At 47.3% G+C, this 13,460-nt stretch overlaps 2 protein-coding genes across 2 annotated transcripts; both read right to left on the bottom strand.

Annotated features, from left to right (window-relative positions):
• Nucleotides 1–754: 754 nt before the first annotated feature.
• Nucleotides 755–4,836, bottom strand: CDV56_106880 (uncharacterized protein; the record flags this gene model as incomplete). The annotated part of the gene is made up of 8 exons (XM_026760499.1): nt 755–1,473; nt 1,527–2,305; nt 2,455–3,116; nt 3,163–3,504; nt 3,552–3,722; nt 3,773–3,924; nt 3,984–4,604; nt 4,675–4,836. Coding segments are annotated over 8 exons (3,608 nt in total), but the record flags the coding sequence as incomplete, so codon positions are not given.
• Nucleotides 4,837–5,637: 801 nt separating this feature from the next.
• ugp1 (UTP glucose-1-phosphate uridylyltransferase) lies at nt 5,638–7,152 on the bottom strand (the record flags this gene model as incomplete). The annotated part of the gene is made up of 1 exon (XM_026760370.1): nt 5,638–7,152. The coding sequence occupies one exon, from the start codon at nt 7,150–7,152 to the stop codon at nt 5,638–5,640; it is 1,515 nt and encodes a 504-aa protein (XP_026612897.1).
• Nucleotides 7,153–13,460: the final 6,308 nt, after the last annotated feature.

Genomic DNA, 13,460 nt, shown 5'->3' with positions numbered 1-13,460 from the left:
GTTGGGGTTGGGGTTAGGCTCCTTGGAGGAGGACTTGGGGTGTGAATGGGTGAGGCAGGGTCGGCTGATGGTGATGCGGGCGCTGTAGTATGCGATGGCGAGGCAGACGCGTTCGCGCATGAAGGCGTCGTCTGGGAGGTGGAGGGTGCCGTGCGGGTGCGGGTGCGCGGTGAAGCGGTATGCCGGGGGTAACTTGGCGAGCCAGGTGTCCAGGTTCGCGGAGTATTTGCGCACGCGCTGTTCGAGTTGGCTGGCGGTGTCGCGGAGGCCTTGGATGCTGTAGACCTTGTTGATGACGGCCTGGGTGATGGTGCCGAGGTCGACGAGACAGTGGAAGAAGAGCGAGGGGCTGGGTTCGCAGGTGGCGAGCCACTGCGCTGTCGACTGGGCTTCCTCGTCGGTTTCGAAGAGGGTGAGCTTGAGCTGGCTTTTTCGGAGCGACGGGTTCTGGAAGAGGCGGAGGACCTCGGGTTTGTCGAAGTTTTCTTCCTCGAAAGGGATTGGGAGCGGCGCGGCGCTGAGGCCCTCGCCAACGCAGGAGGCGCGCCCCGTCGTGGCCGTCAGGAGGTGCTCGATCAGGTAGATGGACCACCAGAGCCGGCCCCGGGCTTCCTTGGACGCGTGATGCGTGCGTTCGTCCTCGAACCGCAGGTTGATTCCTAGCGACAGGGCCGAGCGGAAGGCCATGCTGGCAAAGTTGGAGGCACTGAGAGGTTAGCTATGATGTTTGGCTTTGATACTGTTTGAGACCCACCGGTTGATTTGTCCCAAGGTCAGCAGATATAGAGCCACCAGTATCTCCACCTGGATCTGCTGCAGATCTGTATGTTCGAAAAGCACACTCTCGCCCAGACACAGTTTCCGCGCGCGGTTGAAGTAGATGATGTCGTCCCAGTCCTCGTCGCCGGCAACGCCCACTCCATGATTCAGCAAGTGGCAATACCGGCAACCCAAGGCAAAGATCATGTTCAAGATGGCCAGCCATCGGCGCGGAGGCTTGGACGGTTGACTGAAGAACTGCCGGTACTGATTCACAAAAATGGTCTTCCGAATCACCTCGAACGCCGGATGCACCGAGTCCATGTACGCCGCGAAGAACCGGTCCGCCAGCTCCTTCGGCGGTAAGGCATAGGGGTCGACATCGTCCATGAGCGGGATGCTCAGATCATCGAGGTGGTAGCTCATCGTCGCGATGGGGACATCGTTCTTCTGCTGCGGCGGGGGCTGCTCTTCGGCACTCTGGGTCTCGGAGTCGTCGAACATGCGACTGCGATTCTCGGCCTCGTCCTCCAGCTTCTGCATCCAGGACACCTCGGAGTTTTTCCCAAAGTACCCTGTCGCTCGCGTCTTGTGGCTTCGGTTCAGATCCTCTTCGACCAGATCGATTGCGTTGAGCGACCCGACGGACGAGCTGGAACTGTCCGATACCGCGCCGTCATTGTCGTTGTCGCCTGATCCTTGCTGGCTGGAAGTCTACGATCGTCAGCACGTTCCAACTGCAAAAGCAAAAAAACAAGAGGACGAACCTTCAAAGTCCTCCGAATCCGTCGCGCAGCGTTCGCGTCCACCTCCGTCTCCAAATCCCGCAGTAACCTCTCATACCGGTCGACTCGCTTCGACAAAACCTCCAACTGTTTCTGATCGCGCACCCGCTTCACATCCAGATAGGAACAGGTGACATTGTGCTCGTGGCATTGTTTGCAGATAGGCTTATTGCCGTCGCACTTGATCTTGCGCTGTCTGCAAGGCTCGCAGGCTCGCGCCGACCGGCGACGCTGGGAATGGATGCTGTACGGCGCAGCTCGCGGGATAGCTACCTTGGCTACAGCTGCGCCCGGAGCGTCCCTCCCGGACGACGAGGTGGAGGACTGGTGCGGATAAGGATGTGGCGTGTCGTAATGGTTGAGATTGTAGGACAGATAGTAGCCAGATTGCGGTGTGCCAGGGCTCAAGGGCAACCCGTGCCAGTGTAAACCGGATGAGAGTCCATTCGGAGCGAGCTGGTCGGGTTCAAAGCTGACGCCGTTGCTCTCGTTGTGGTTCAGTTCGACAGTGGGATAGATGTCGGGAAGGTCTTCCATGGCGGATACATCGATGAGGACATGGATATGTAATGTATTCAGGGAGAGGTCGCTTGTTTCGGACAATCTGAAAAGAATAGCGAGATTCTCGCGAGTACTACTAGTCGAATGTCGCGCAGAGGAGGATGAACTCATAAGAGCGTCGCCACAGCTCGCGTGGTGGGTCATCCACAGAACACACACTCGGGATGATCGTCCTTTGACGTCAAAGGGCGGAGAAGTACCTTGGGTAGATGCATACAATTAGTCGGTGATTCTGGTTGCTTTTGTGATCGTCGCTGGCGCCCAATAATAATGATTTCATTTATTTTCCCATGATGCTGCGACCCTGGCTCACCTTCGTCGTGATGTGTCAACACCCATCAACACTCACTCGGTTTGCGTCGCTCAGGGACGATCTCATCCTTGCCTAAACTCAGGCTCTCGTAGCGATCCAGCATATCGAAGAGTCCCAGTCCCGGATAATCCTGTAGCCCATGTTCCCCCTCGCCCGCCCCATGGTACCGCTCATCCTCGTTCAGCTTCTGCAGCCCCTCGGCGTACTCGTTCCACCGCGTCTGCTCCGTCATCGGCGCCTCCTCATCAAAGAGATTCTTGAGCTCGTCCGAGACCGTACTCGACTGGCGAATCCGACTGCCCTGCGACTTGGCCCGGACCGACTGTCGGAAAAGATGAAACAGGCTCCGACCGAGATACGACCGACTGGCAACGATCGAAAAGGAGCTGGCGAGCGACAGAAAGTCCGAGTCCAGAACATCGAAGGACTCCTGCTCCAGCATCGCGAACAAGGCCAGATTTATCGCGTACATGGCGAAGTGATGCGCCCGGCTCATGCCGTACTCGCGCCGATGCAGCCGCGTCAGAGAGGAGATGCCGCGGGCGGCCGACTGCGTGATCTCCCAGGCGTTGTATTTGCTGATCGGGCTCTGTCGCGGCGGGCTCTCGGGGGTCTTGGGCGCATCCGAAGCGGCGCTCGAGGTGTCATCTTCGGAACTGCACGAGAACAGATTGATCACCAGGGTAAAGTATCGCATCCTGTCGACAGTCAGCCATGGTCGTCCCGGCAGAGGAGAACACCCACCTCAGCAGGATGACATGCGGCGGTGGCCGTCGTCCGGGATCAAAGACGTCCGGTAACGCGTTATGCCACCGACGCAGCCGCTCGTACAGGTCGTCCTTTGTCTGGCGCCGATACGCTGCCGACGCATTGCTCTGGTCGTCGGCGAACAAGACCCTGGAGATGTCGCGCGCGATCTCGCAGAGATTGCACGACTCGTCAAAATACTGGTTGAGGTAGGCTGGTCGTGCCGCTCGGTGAGACGGATACGGCGTCCACAGGCTGGCTTTGTCGTCCACTCTCCCTATCCGGTCCACGTTGACTTTGTCTATAAGACTCGGCCTGAGGAAACCCGTATGCACCACCCTATTCATGTGAGAATTTGCCCCCGGGGTCAGAGGTCGAACACTTACGTGTCGATATGAAACAACCCCCAAGCAGTCCGCTTGATGGAGACATCCATCTCCGGCGTGGTCGGGTCGAACTTCAAGCATTTAGGACCAAAGAGACCAAGAGACTCGCCGGCTCGGATGGCCTGATGCAGCATGATGTATCCGAGGTCGTCGTTCCCGGAGATGGAGTATCTACAGCATCAGCAGAGCACGAGAAGTCCGATGCCGACAGGGGAACACACCTCTCATACAACAGCAACGTCCCCTGAAGATACGCCAGGCTGAGTTTCCCCGTATCCTCCTCTCTCAGACGCTCCGCTTCCGACAAGAAATCCGCGCCCTTGGTCACCAAGTCGCCCGGCACGACGTACGCCTCGGAGAACTCGGAGAAATGCTACTCAACTCCCGTCAACCATCTCCAAACAGACCACGAAAGAAAGAAAACAAACTCACACAAGCATTCGCCAACAACGCATTCACCAGAAACGGACTACAAAAGTCCGAGTCCGGCCGCCCACGCGCCATATGCGCCAGGAAGACATCCCGGTCCAGAAACGCATGGAACGGATAGTCCCACGTGAAATACAGCGAGACCAGATGCGAGACGAGATCCGCATCCTCGGTGACGCTCGTCCACGGCTTCGCAGGCACACTGCACGGCGCCTCGTCACACAGATAATGGATGTCCATGACCTTGCGCCGGAACGACGGGCCCGCGCCCTCGACGTCGATGGTCCGCCGCACCTCCTCGAGCTTCTGCACCGCCTCCGCGGCGCCGCCGCCGCTGCTTGTGCCCTCCGCATCGGGCCCCTCCATCCGGAGGAGTGTCTCGTCGATGAACGCGCGGATCTCCTCCGCCGTCGCGTTCTTGCGGATGATCTCCAGCAGCTTGAGCGCGTGCGTCTCGTCCGCGGACCGCACCACCCGGAAGAGATCGTTCAGCATGTCCCGGTGGAAATTCAGTTCCTCGGCCGTGCGTTTCTGCGCGACGCGCCGGCGCTGGTCGAGCGATTCGTCGAAGATGCAGACGCGCTTGAAGGCGCGGCAGTTGTCGCAGGGGGGCACGCCGGAGCACTGTTCGTACAGGTCAGCCTGCCTGCGCATGATGATACGGGCCTCGAGTGGGATGGGGGGATAGACTTACCTTGCGCTTGGACTTCTTGCATGCCAAACATGCCGTCGAGACTCGTTTCTTCCATGGGCTCGGTGGCGACCCTTGGCTTACCTTGGGGGGACTATCTGATGTCGGCGAGGTCGGCACAGCGCCTGGGACGATCGGGCGAAATGATGCGGGTGGATCATTCATGTCGAGGCATGGGTTGACAAGGGTAAGACTACAAGATGCAGTGTCAGAAACGAACGTTTTCTGGGTCTCACTGAGCCAGAGTATGCGGCCATTGTCGACATAGGAGAAAGCGATAATCAGTTTGCCTGCGTTCGCCTGCACATGACGTACGGACGACGACGTGAACGAGCACCAGGAACTCGATTCCGAGGAACCATGGGAAGACCATATCGCCCAAGCTTGCAGTCATTCGGGATCCATTTCCTACGCCTCTTCGTTGGAGCACTTTGTGCCATCTTTGTTGGTCGTAGAGATTCCCTTAAGACTAGAGGTAGACTACACCAAAGAAAGCCTATAGATAGCAAGGTCATGGTCTTCGCTACACATTGAGACTAAAATGTGCAAGTTTTGATTTGCCATTATGATGTCCAGCTAGCGGACGACACAAGTAAGAGATAGTCCTCGGTGAAATTCACCCTCGCTCAGAAACTCCATTCAACCAGGAGTGGCTTCACAAGCGACACAATTAAATAACAGTAAGAAGAGAAGAACATAGACGAAATGCTGCACGGCCAAACAAGTTTTTGCTGCACACCACAAGAACCATGCGTAGGCAAATGTGCTTTCCTGGCATTCAGTCAAAACACACATCTCGAAGAACAACCACAAAATACCCGGAGAAGTCAACCCGCTTCTAACACTGTTCTATTAACCCACTCTGTCCGACGCATCTGCCCCACCAACGATGGCGGCAACCGGACAAGGCGAGCCCCGAATTAAAAATGACTAAGGGTAGAAGAGATGCAATGAAACTCGTTTCATCTAGTGCTCCAGGATTCTCAAGCTGCCCTGGACCACACAGTTCTCCAGGACCGAGCCAGGGGGGATGTCGATCGTGCTGCCCTCGGTCGCGACAATGATGACGGTTCCCTTCAGGGTGACATTGCGGCCGAGGTTGACAGCACCGGTAATGGTGAGGTGATCCAGCTCGACGATGCGAGGAATGCTGGGGATGCGCTTCTGGAAGTCCGACACCTTCTTGAAGTCGGATCCCAGCTTGATGACGGGGACACCGCCGAAGCGGTTGGGGTCCATGACGAGCTGACCGTGTTCAAGACGGTAGAGATCCGACTTGACCAGCAAGAGATCGGAGCAAGTCTTGACGGGCAGGAAACGGCGACGGGGAACGTTGACACCGTGAGCGTTCTTGAAGTGGCGGATGGCCGCACCGACGGCGGTCTCCAGCTGGTAGATGGCCTGGTCGGCCTCGCCCTTCTTGTCGGCGGGGATGGACTTCTCGTTGGCAATGATCTCCATCTCCAACTCGTTCTCCTCGACGACACGCTTGACGGCGCGGAGGCTCATCCAGATGTTGTTGGTGTTGAAGTACTTGAACTTCTTGATGGACTTGAACTCGTTGACGTGCTCCTTGGGCACTTGCGCGATTTCGAGCAGGCGGGCCTTGCCCTCGTAGTCAATGATGGTACCACCCTTGACGTCGGCCTTGGTCTTGTCGGTCAACTCCATGATGTACTCGGCCTTGGTGTCAGCCATGTGCTGCAAGATCCGGAGATCGACAACGGCACCCAGGTTGTCGGCATTGGACAGGAAGATGTACTCGACACCACGCTCGAGCAGCTTGTCCAGAGTGCCCGAGTTGTACAGCGACTCGAAAACGTCACCGTGACCGGGAGGGTACCAGTCCTGCAGAGGAGCGTCAAAGCTCTTGGGGGCGGGGAGGAGAGAGTCCTTGATGATGCGAGGGTAGCGGGACTGGTTGAAGGTGATGATGTCGACGTTGTGGCCTTGGTACTTCTTGATGATGGACTGGGTGTCCTGGTCGGTGTTGAACGAGTTCATCAGAACGAAGGGCACGTTGACGTTGTAGGTGCGGTTCAGGTGTTCAATCTGACGAACGGACAAATCCAAGAAGGACATGCCCTCACGGACTTCAATGACGGACTTGGGGCCCACGCAGCCCATGGAGGTACCGAGACCGCCGTTGAGCTTGACGACGGCCAGCTTGTTCAGGAACTCCACCGAGGCCTCGGTGCCCAGCTCGCTGTAGTCGATGACCTGATTGGGCTGAGGAGGGTTGATGCGGTCCCAGTTGACAACATTGCCCTTGGCCTTGTCGTTGAGGAATCTGCGGAAGAGAGCGAAGAAGTTGTCCATCTCGGCCTCGAAGCGCTTCTTCTCGTTGGGGTCGGGAACAGTCTCGGCGAGGGCGTTCAGAGCATTACGCATCTGAGAGGCAGCAACGCTGGTGGAGGCATTCTCGAAGGCCTGAGCACGAGGGGAATGCGTCAGTTTGGTGGAAGAAGAAAAGAGAGGCATGTTGGTATGTGATCGCTGCAGCAATCAAATTGAAAATAATAGGGGGATAATGGTTGAAGCAAAACTGATAGAATGGGGCAAGGATACAGAACGAGAGCTTGTTGGGGTAAACAATGCATGAACTGCCACAAGTAGAGGGAAAGACAGGTGAGGGATTTATGTACTGCAGGCTGTGGCTGAAACTAGGCAAGCCCAGCTCTCCAGCAGCTCCTTCCAACACAAACTGTATTGCAATTCTAGAGCACTCGGAAAGCTGTCGACCACCCGTCCTGATCTGCGACCGGTGGAAATGCAACTTACCATGTGAGACTGAGACTTTGCGTGATGCTTTCCGAACGAGCCATTGTTGGAGGCCTCGTTGGCAGGGGCTCTGAGGTGGGTAGGCAAAGCTTTTGCTGCCATTGTGAGAGATTATCTGGCGGGTGAATTCGAGAAGTAGGAAAGTGAAGATGTAGATATCCACTCGAAAGAAAACAGAGCTGATGGATGTGGTCAAAGTCCGCTCACTAAGTATCCAAGCAGGCCGAGTTAGTGACGACAGTCGTTGAGGGGGAAGGGTCGAAAGGATCGAAAAAAAAGGAGGACACGAAGCTTGATTTAAGTGGGAAAACCGGTATGAAAGAGGATCAGGAGGGGTTTGTTCAGACTCTAGACAGAATTGCCACGGGAGAGTGTCGATCGATTGTCTTGGGGGGTGACAGAGGGAGAGGGACAGGGAGAGGGAGAGGGACAGGGAGAGGGAGAGGGACAGGGAGAGGGAGAGGGACAGGGAGAGGGAGAGGGGCAGCAGGATGTCGACAAGCTGCCGTCATTGGCAACACAGCAAGCAGGTAACAATTGGTGCAATGGGGAGGGGTAGGGGTAGGTAAGGTAAGGTACCTTGGGAAAGACAGGGAACACGTACATGTTTCTAGTAGACAGGTAGACAGGTAGATAGAGAGATAGACAGAGAGAGAAGAGAGAAACAAGAGAGAAGAGGAGAGAACAAGAGGGATGATGGTAGCTAATATTAATACAAGAATCGGTCAAGCTTGCTGCCAACTTGGTCCAGCTCTTATTATGGTCAATATTATCACTAAGGTAGTACTACTACTTACTAGGAGTCGGGACGATGACGATGTTTTATTTCCCTCCCAGTGGGGGTAGAGGTACAGGTAAGGTAAGACACTGTACGGAATCTGTCCGTTTCCCAGTACAGCAGACAGGAATGGACGAGTCCTGTGCTTTGATTGGTTGAATCAAGCTGCGATATTTGAGTGTCAGGGGTGTCAGTCCTGAAATGTATGGTACGGTACTGTACATTCGAGGTTCCCTGTACACCGCTAGCATTTTCCCGGTTATTCTTAGAAGCATTTTCTGCCTAAGGTCTCTATCTCTGCATCCAGAACTGATGAGAATCTCGAACATGTCAACCATCGCAAAGTATGAGAGAAGCTTCGAGTCATCCATTCCAGTTATTGTAATTGGTAAGAGCCTCAGGGTTCTCTGTCTGTCATCTGACCCTACAGCGACCTTAAACAGGCTGAACTCGGTATCTGCGGTAGATTCTAGACCTCAGCCAGCTATCAAGCTCCCAGCTCCAGCTCCCCCTTTTCAGGGTTCAACAAATCTATGGTACTCCGTATCGCAATCTGTTTGCCCCACAGACCTCGTCACCTTCAGCTTCAGGTCGACGGCTGTAACTTCACTCCTATCCATCTATCTATCTGTCTAGGTTAACATGCCTGAGCTGGGATCGATGCATAGGACCTTGACAGGATTTTCAACCTGATATCAATACGCAATTTATCCATACTGCAGTACTGACTCGATATTATCTCCACCACAGCAATCCACAGCAATCCACAGCAATCACAGAGACACACCCCTAGGAAATGTACCAGGTAACACACTCCCTCCGTATCTGTGCCTGTCCCAAATCCAGCTGGACTTCAGAGTTCAGCAAGTTCAGCCGGTAGTCTGATCAGTCCCGTCCTCCCAATCCCTGTCTCAATCTCTTGGCTTCATGCCCGCGGCGAACAGTCCTCGCGGTCTATGGAGTACAAAGTATCCATAGTCTGGCACCTAGTCTACGGAGTAGTACTGTAGTACGGAGTAGATACGTCTGGTTGCTAAATTTACCTCCCTACTGCCTCTTCATCTCTTTGGTCCCATCCATGCCAAACAGAACCCAACAATAGAATCGAATCATGGAAATCAATAGCCACATCCCCTGTCTCACCGTCCACTCTCCACAAATACTAGTATACTGTCTCACTCTCACTATCACCTGATCTAGAACACCCATGGAAGAATAGGGAATATTATCTTTCTCTGTACGGAGTACTCCGTTCCCTACATCTTGTCCATTCTGCTAGATCTCAGATTTGGCGGTGTCTGATCTGTCATCCTATGCGCTACGGTATGCCCGACCATGTCAAAGCCCTGGTCCTTACGACATGCAGTATTAACACCCCATGGCTCTATATCTGTGCCTTCATTTACCCACCCCACTTCCTAGTGTAGGTGCACCACACTGTAATCACTAACCATACTATAATCACTAATTTTTAATATTTTGACTTCTTAAAGCTATTCTAACTATATAACATGCCTAAATCTACTAAATTTAATAAATCTTCCCTCCTTAAGGCCTGTGAAGCTGTTTAGGCCTAAGAAAAACTAAATATTACTAAGATTATATATAAATATAGTGTTCCTTATACAACCTTATATAACTGTATTAAAAAGGGTAGATAACCTTATATAACTTAGAAATTAGTTAATAAAGTTCTTAAGAGGTATTAGAAGGAAGCTTTATACCTCTAATTAGTCTATATATATATTTTAAATATATTAGTAACTCCTAGAATACTAGAAGTATAGATAAATTAGGTACTTATATATACTAGTAAGCCTAACTAATAGATTAGTAAGATATAGATATATTACTTTAAGAAACATCTTTTAGTATACCTAAAACTAGGTCTAATAAAGTAAAAGATAAAGGAATTAAGGTATATCTAAGCTAAAGATATAGGGTTGCTAGCACACTAGTATAATCTACTTATAAATATAGTTAAAGATGCACTAGTATGGCTAGTATATAACTTTAATAAATATAGCTTCCAACCCAGTAAGGGTATATTAAGAAACATAATTAGTTTAAAAAATTCTTATCTAGATCTTACTAAAGCTGAAAGAGGTGAGAATATTATAGTTATTAAATATATTACTACTAATAGCTAGTAGATGGACCCTTTCTTTATCTTTAAAGGTAGGTTCCTACCTATTCTTCTAACTTATTCTTCTAACCTATTCTTCTTCTTCTTTAAAGGTGGTGGCATCTTTATAGAGTATTAGTTTAATAAGAGTAAGGGTCTACTACTAGATATAATTATAGGAACCTTACTAAATAGCTAGATTACTAATAAATTAGTATTTAAATAGCTTTAATATTTTATTAGGCTGATAAATAGTTATATAAAGAGAGGGGAGAAGTATATTCTTATATTTAATGGCTATAGCTCTTACCTTACCTTTAAATTCTTATAAGAATATAAAGATAATAGTATTATACCTTTTAGATTCATACCTTATATAACTTATCTTTACTAGCTACTAGATAGGAAGCTATTCTTAAGCTATAAATAATACTTCTAATATATGTTGCGAGCAAGGCCCGCAATATGCTCGTGCTGCCTAGCACTCGCGATATGAAGCAACTTATGAACTAATGGCCTAGATCATGTGACCTCTCGCTAGCTGCAATGCATAATTAGATATTTCTATCCAGGCCTGCAGACCCGCTATTCTAGTTCTTTAGTGAGTTCTTATTATATATACCTAGTCATAGGTTTCTCTATGGCCTAGCCCATAACATTAGAACTTGCTTATCATCTAAAAACAAGCATATTAGAATTATTAGAAATGCATATTAGAATTATTAGAAACATATATTAGTAGATATATTAGATTACTAGACACACCTAATAACTATACAGTATACATTAGAATAGATAAATATATTAGAATATTAGAATATTAGAAACAGCAAATTAATATTAGAATTAATAAGTAGTATTAGAACCTAATAAGAGTATATAATAGATACTAATATAGAAGGAAATATAGACCTAGCTACAGGCATTATAAATATGCTAGAGTAGGTATTAAACTATATTAGTTAACTAGAATCTAAGATAATATACTAGTAGAATATACCTCTTAATCCTTAAGAGTAGTAGACTAAGCCTTAACTATAGGAAGCTCCTAGAATATAGATAAAGTAGATTATGCTAAACCCTCCCTCCTATAATAATACTAATAAGGTATAATATACCTCCTTCTATATAAAGCTATAAGCTAAGCTATAGATTAACTAGTAGATAATTAGTTCTCCTTATAACCATACCTAGCTAGCTTTCTTATACCTAACTAGAGTAGCTAATATAGCTATACTACCCTAGATAAACACCTATATAGATGACCCTAAGATAGGTAAGCAGACCCTAGCTATAATACTAGACTAGATATATCTGCTCTTCCTAGATAAGAACTAGCAGGAGTAGGTGATATAAGAACTATAGGCACTATATTAGTTAAATTAGCTAATATAAGATATACTTATAGACATAAATTAGCTTATTATAGAAGTAGATAGCTATAGGTTCCTTAATAAGGTAAAGAAGAGCTATATTAATATAGTAATTAACTAAGAGATATAAGCCTTACTACTTATAGTTAAGAAGAAAGAAACCTTTAAGGCCTACTATTACTAGGTCTAAGAGATTATAGATAGGCTAGAAGCTAAAGAGTAGGTTAAGAAATACTTAGTTTAGAAAGGGAAGGCTTAAACTAGTTAAGCATATATTAGCACTACTATAGATATACCTATCTACTATATAGCTACTACTACTACTATACCTACTTAACCTACTAGTAATACTAATACTATAGACTAGGAACTAACCATGCTGCTTACTTATAGATGCTATTATATAAAGTAGATAGATAATATTAAGATAACTAAGCAGTAGTAGGAAGGTTCATACCTATATTATAGTATATCTAGTTATATAGTATATAACTACTAGTATAACCCTACTTAGTACCCCTATATAGCTGCACCTTAGATCACCTATATAAATATAGTAGCCCTTATACTTAAAGATAATATAGAACTAAGTAATAAATTAGAAAAAGAGTAGTCCCTATAAAAAGACTTATACAGGGGCTAGTTAAATAGTTAATATAATTAGTATTATAGCACCCTAGTAATAATGCTATTCTACCTATAAAAGAGAAGATTAATATAAAAGAGAGATTTAAATAGTTCTTAGAAGATATAAGTCTATTTAATAGGCTAGAGTTCCTAGTAACTATAATTCTTAATAAAATATTTATATATAATTCTTTAATAGATATTAGGTGTACCTCTTACTCTATTATATTAGAATATATAGTGTGAAAATATTAACTAGAGTAATTTAAAATTTTACTAATCTAACTAGAAAGCTATAGTAGTGTAGAAGGAGATACTATTATAAAGATAGCCTGCTTCTTACTAGATATTAAGGGCAACTACTAACCCTATATCTATATATATATTATTTCTAAGCTAGCTAATAGAGTAGATATAATATTAGGATTACTATAGATAAGGTACTAGAAAGCTATAATTAACCTAAAGGGACCCTATATTTAATTTATAAATAGCCTTATAGTAGAGAGCCTAGAGAATAAACTAAAACTCTTAGTATATTATATATCTATATAAGGGTTTACTATATAGAATTACTAATAGTATAAAGGGTATATATATTTATAGTCACCCTTAAGGATATTAATAAGGCCTTATAAGTAAAGTAGTATACTAACCCTAAGACTAAGCTACCTATATACTACTATAAGCACCTAGAAGCCTTTAGCTATAAATAAGCTAATAAGCTACTACTATACTAGCTAGGGGTAGACTACTATATTAAACTACTTAAAGGTCTAGATAGTAAGTAAGCAGAGCCCCTATAGGGTCTGTTATATAGTATATTATATAAAGAATTACTTATACTATATAAAATACTTATAGAGCTGCTAGAAAAGAACTTTATATATATTAGTAGCTTATTAGCTATAGCCCCTATGCTGCTTATATATAAATTAGGTAAAGGCCTATATTTTTATATTAACTACTAAGCATTAAATACTCTTATAAAGAAAGATTACTATCCTCTACTACTAATTAATAAGATATTAGAATATATTATAAAGGTAAAGTAGTTTATTAAGCTAGATGTTATTACTACATTCCATAAGATTTATATTATACT

Source organism: Aspergillus thermomutatus, assembly GCF_002237265.1.
Source record: "Aspergillus thermomutatus strain HMR AF 39 chromosome Unknown NODE_151, whole genome shotgun sequence".
Taxonomy (NCBI): Eukaryota; Fungi; Ascomycota; class Eurotiomycetes; order Eurotiales; family Aspergillaceae; genus Aspergillus; species Aspergillus thermomutatus.
Note: the sequence above shows the minus strand (reverse complement) of the source record. Positions and strands in the feature narration are given on the sequence as shown.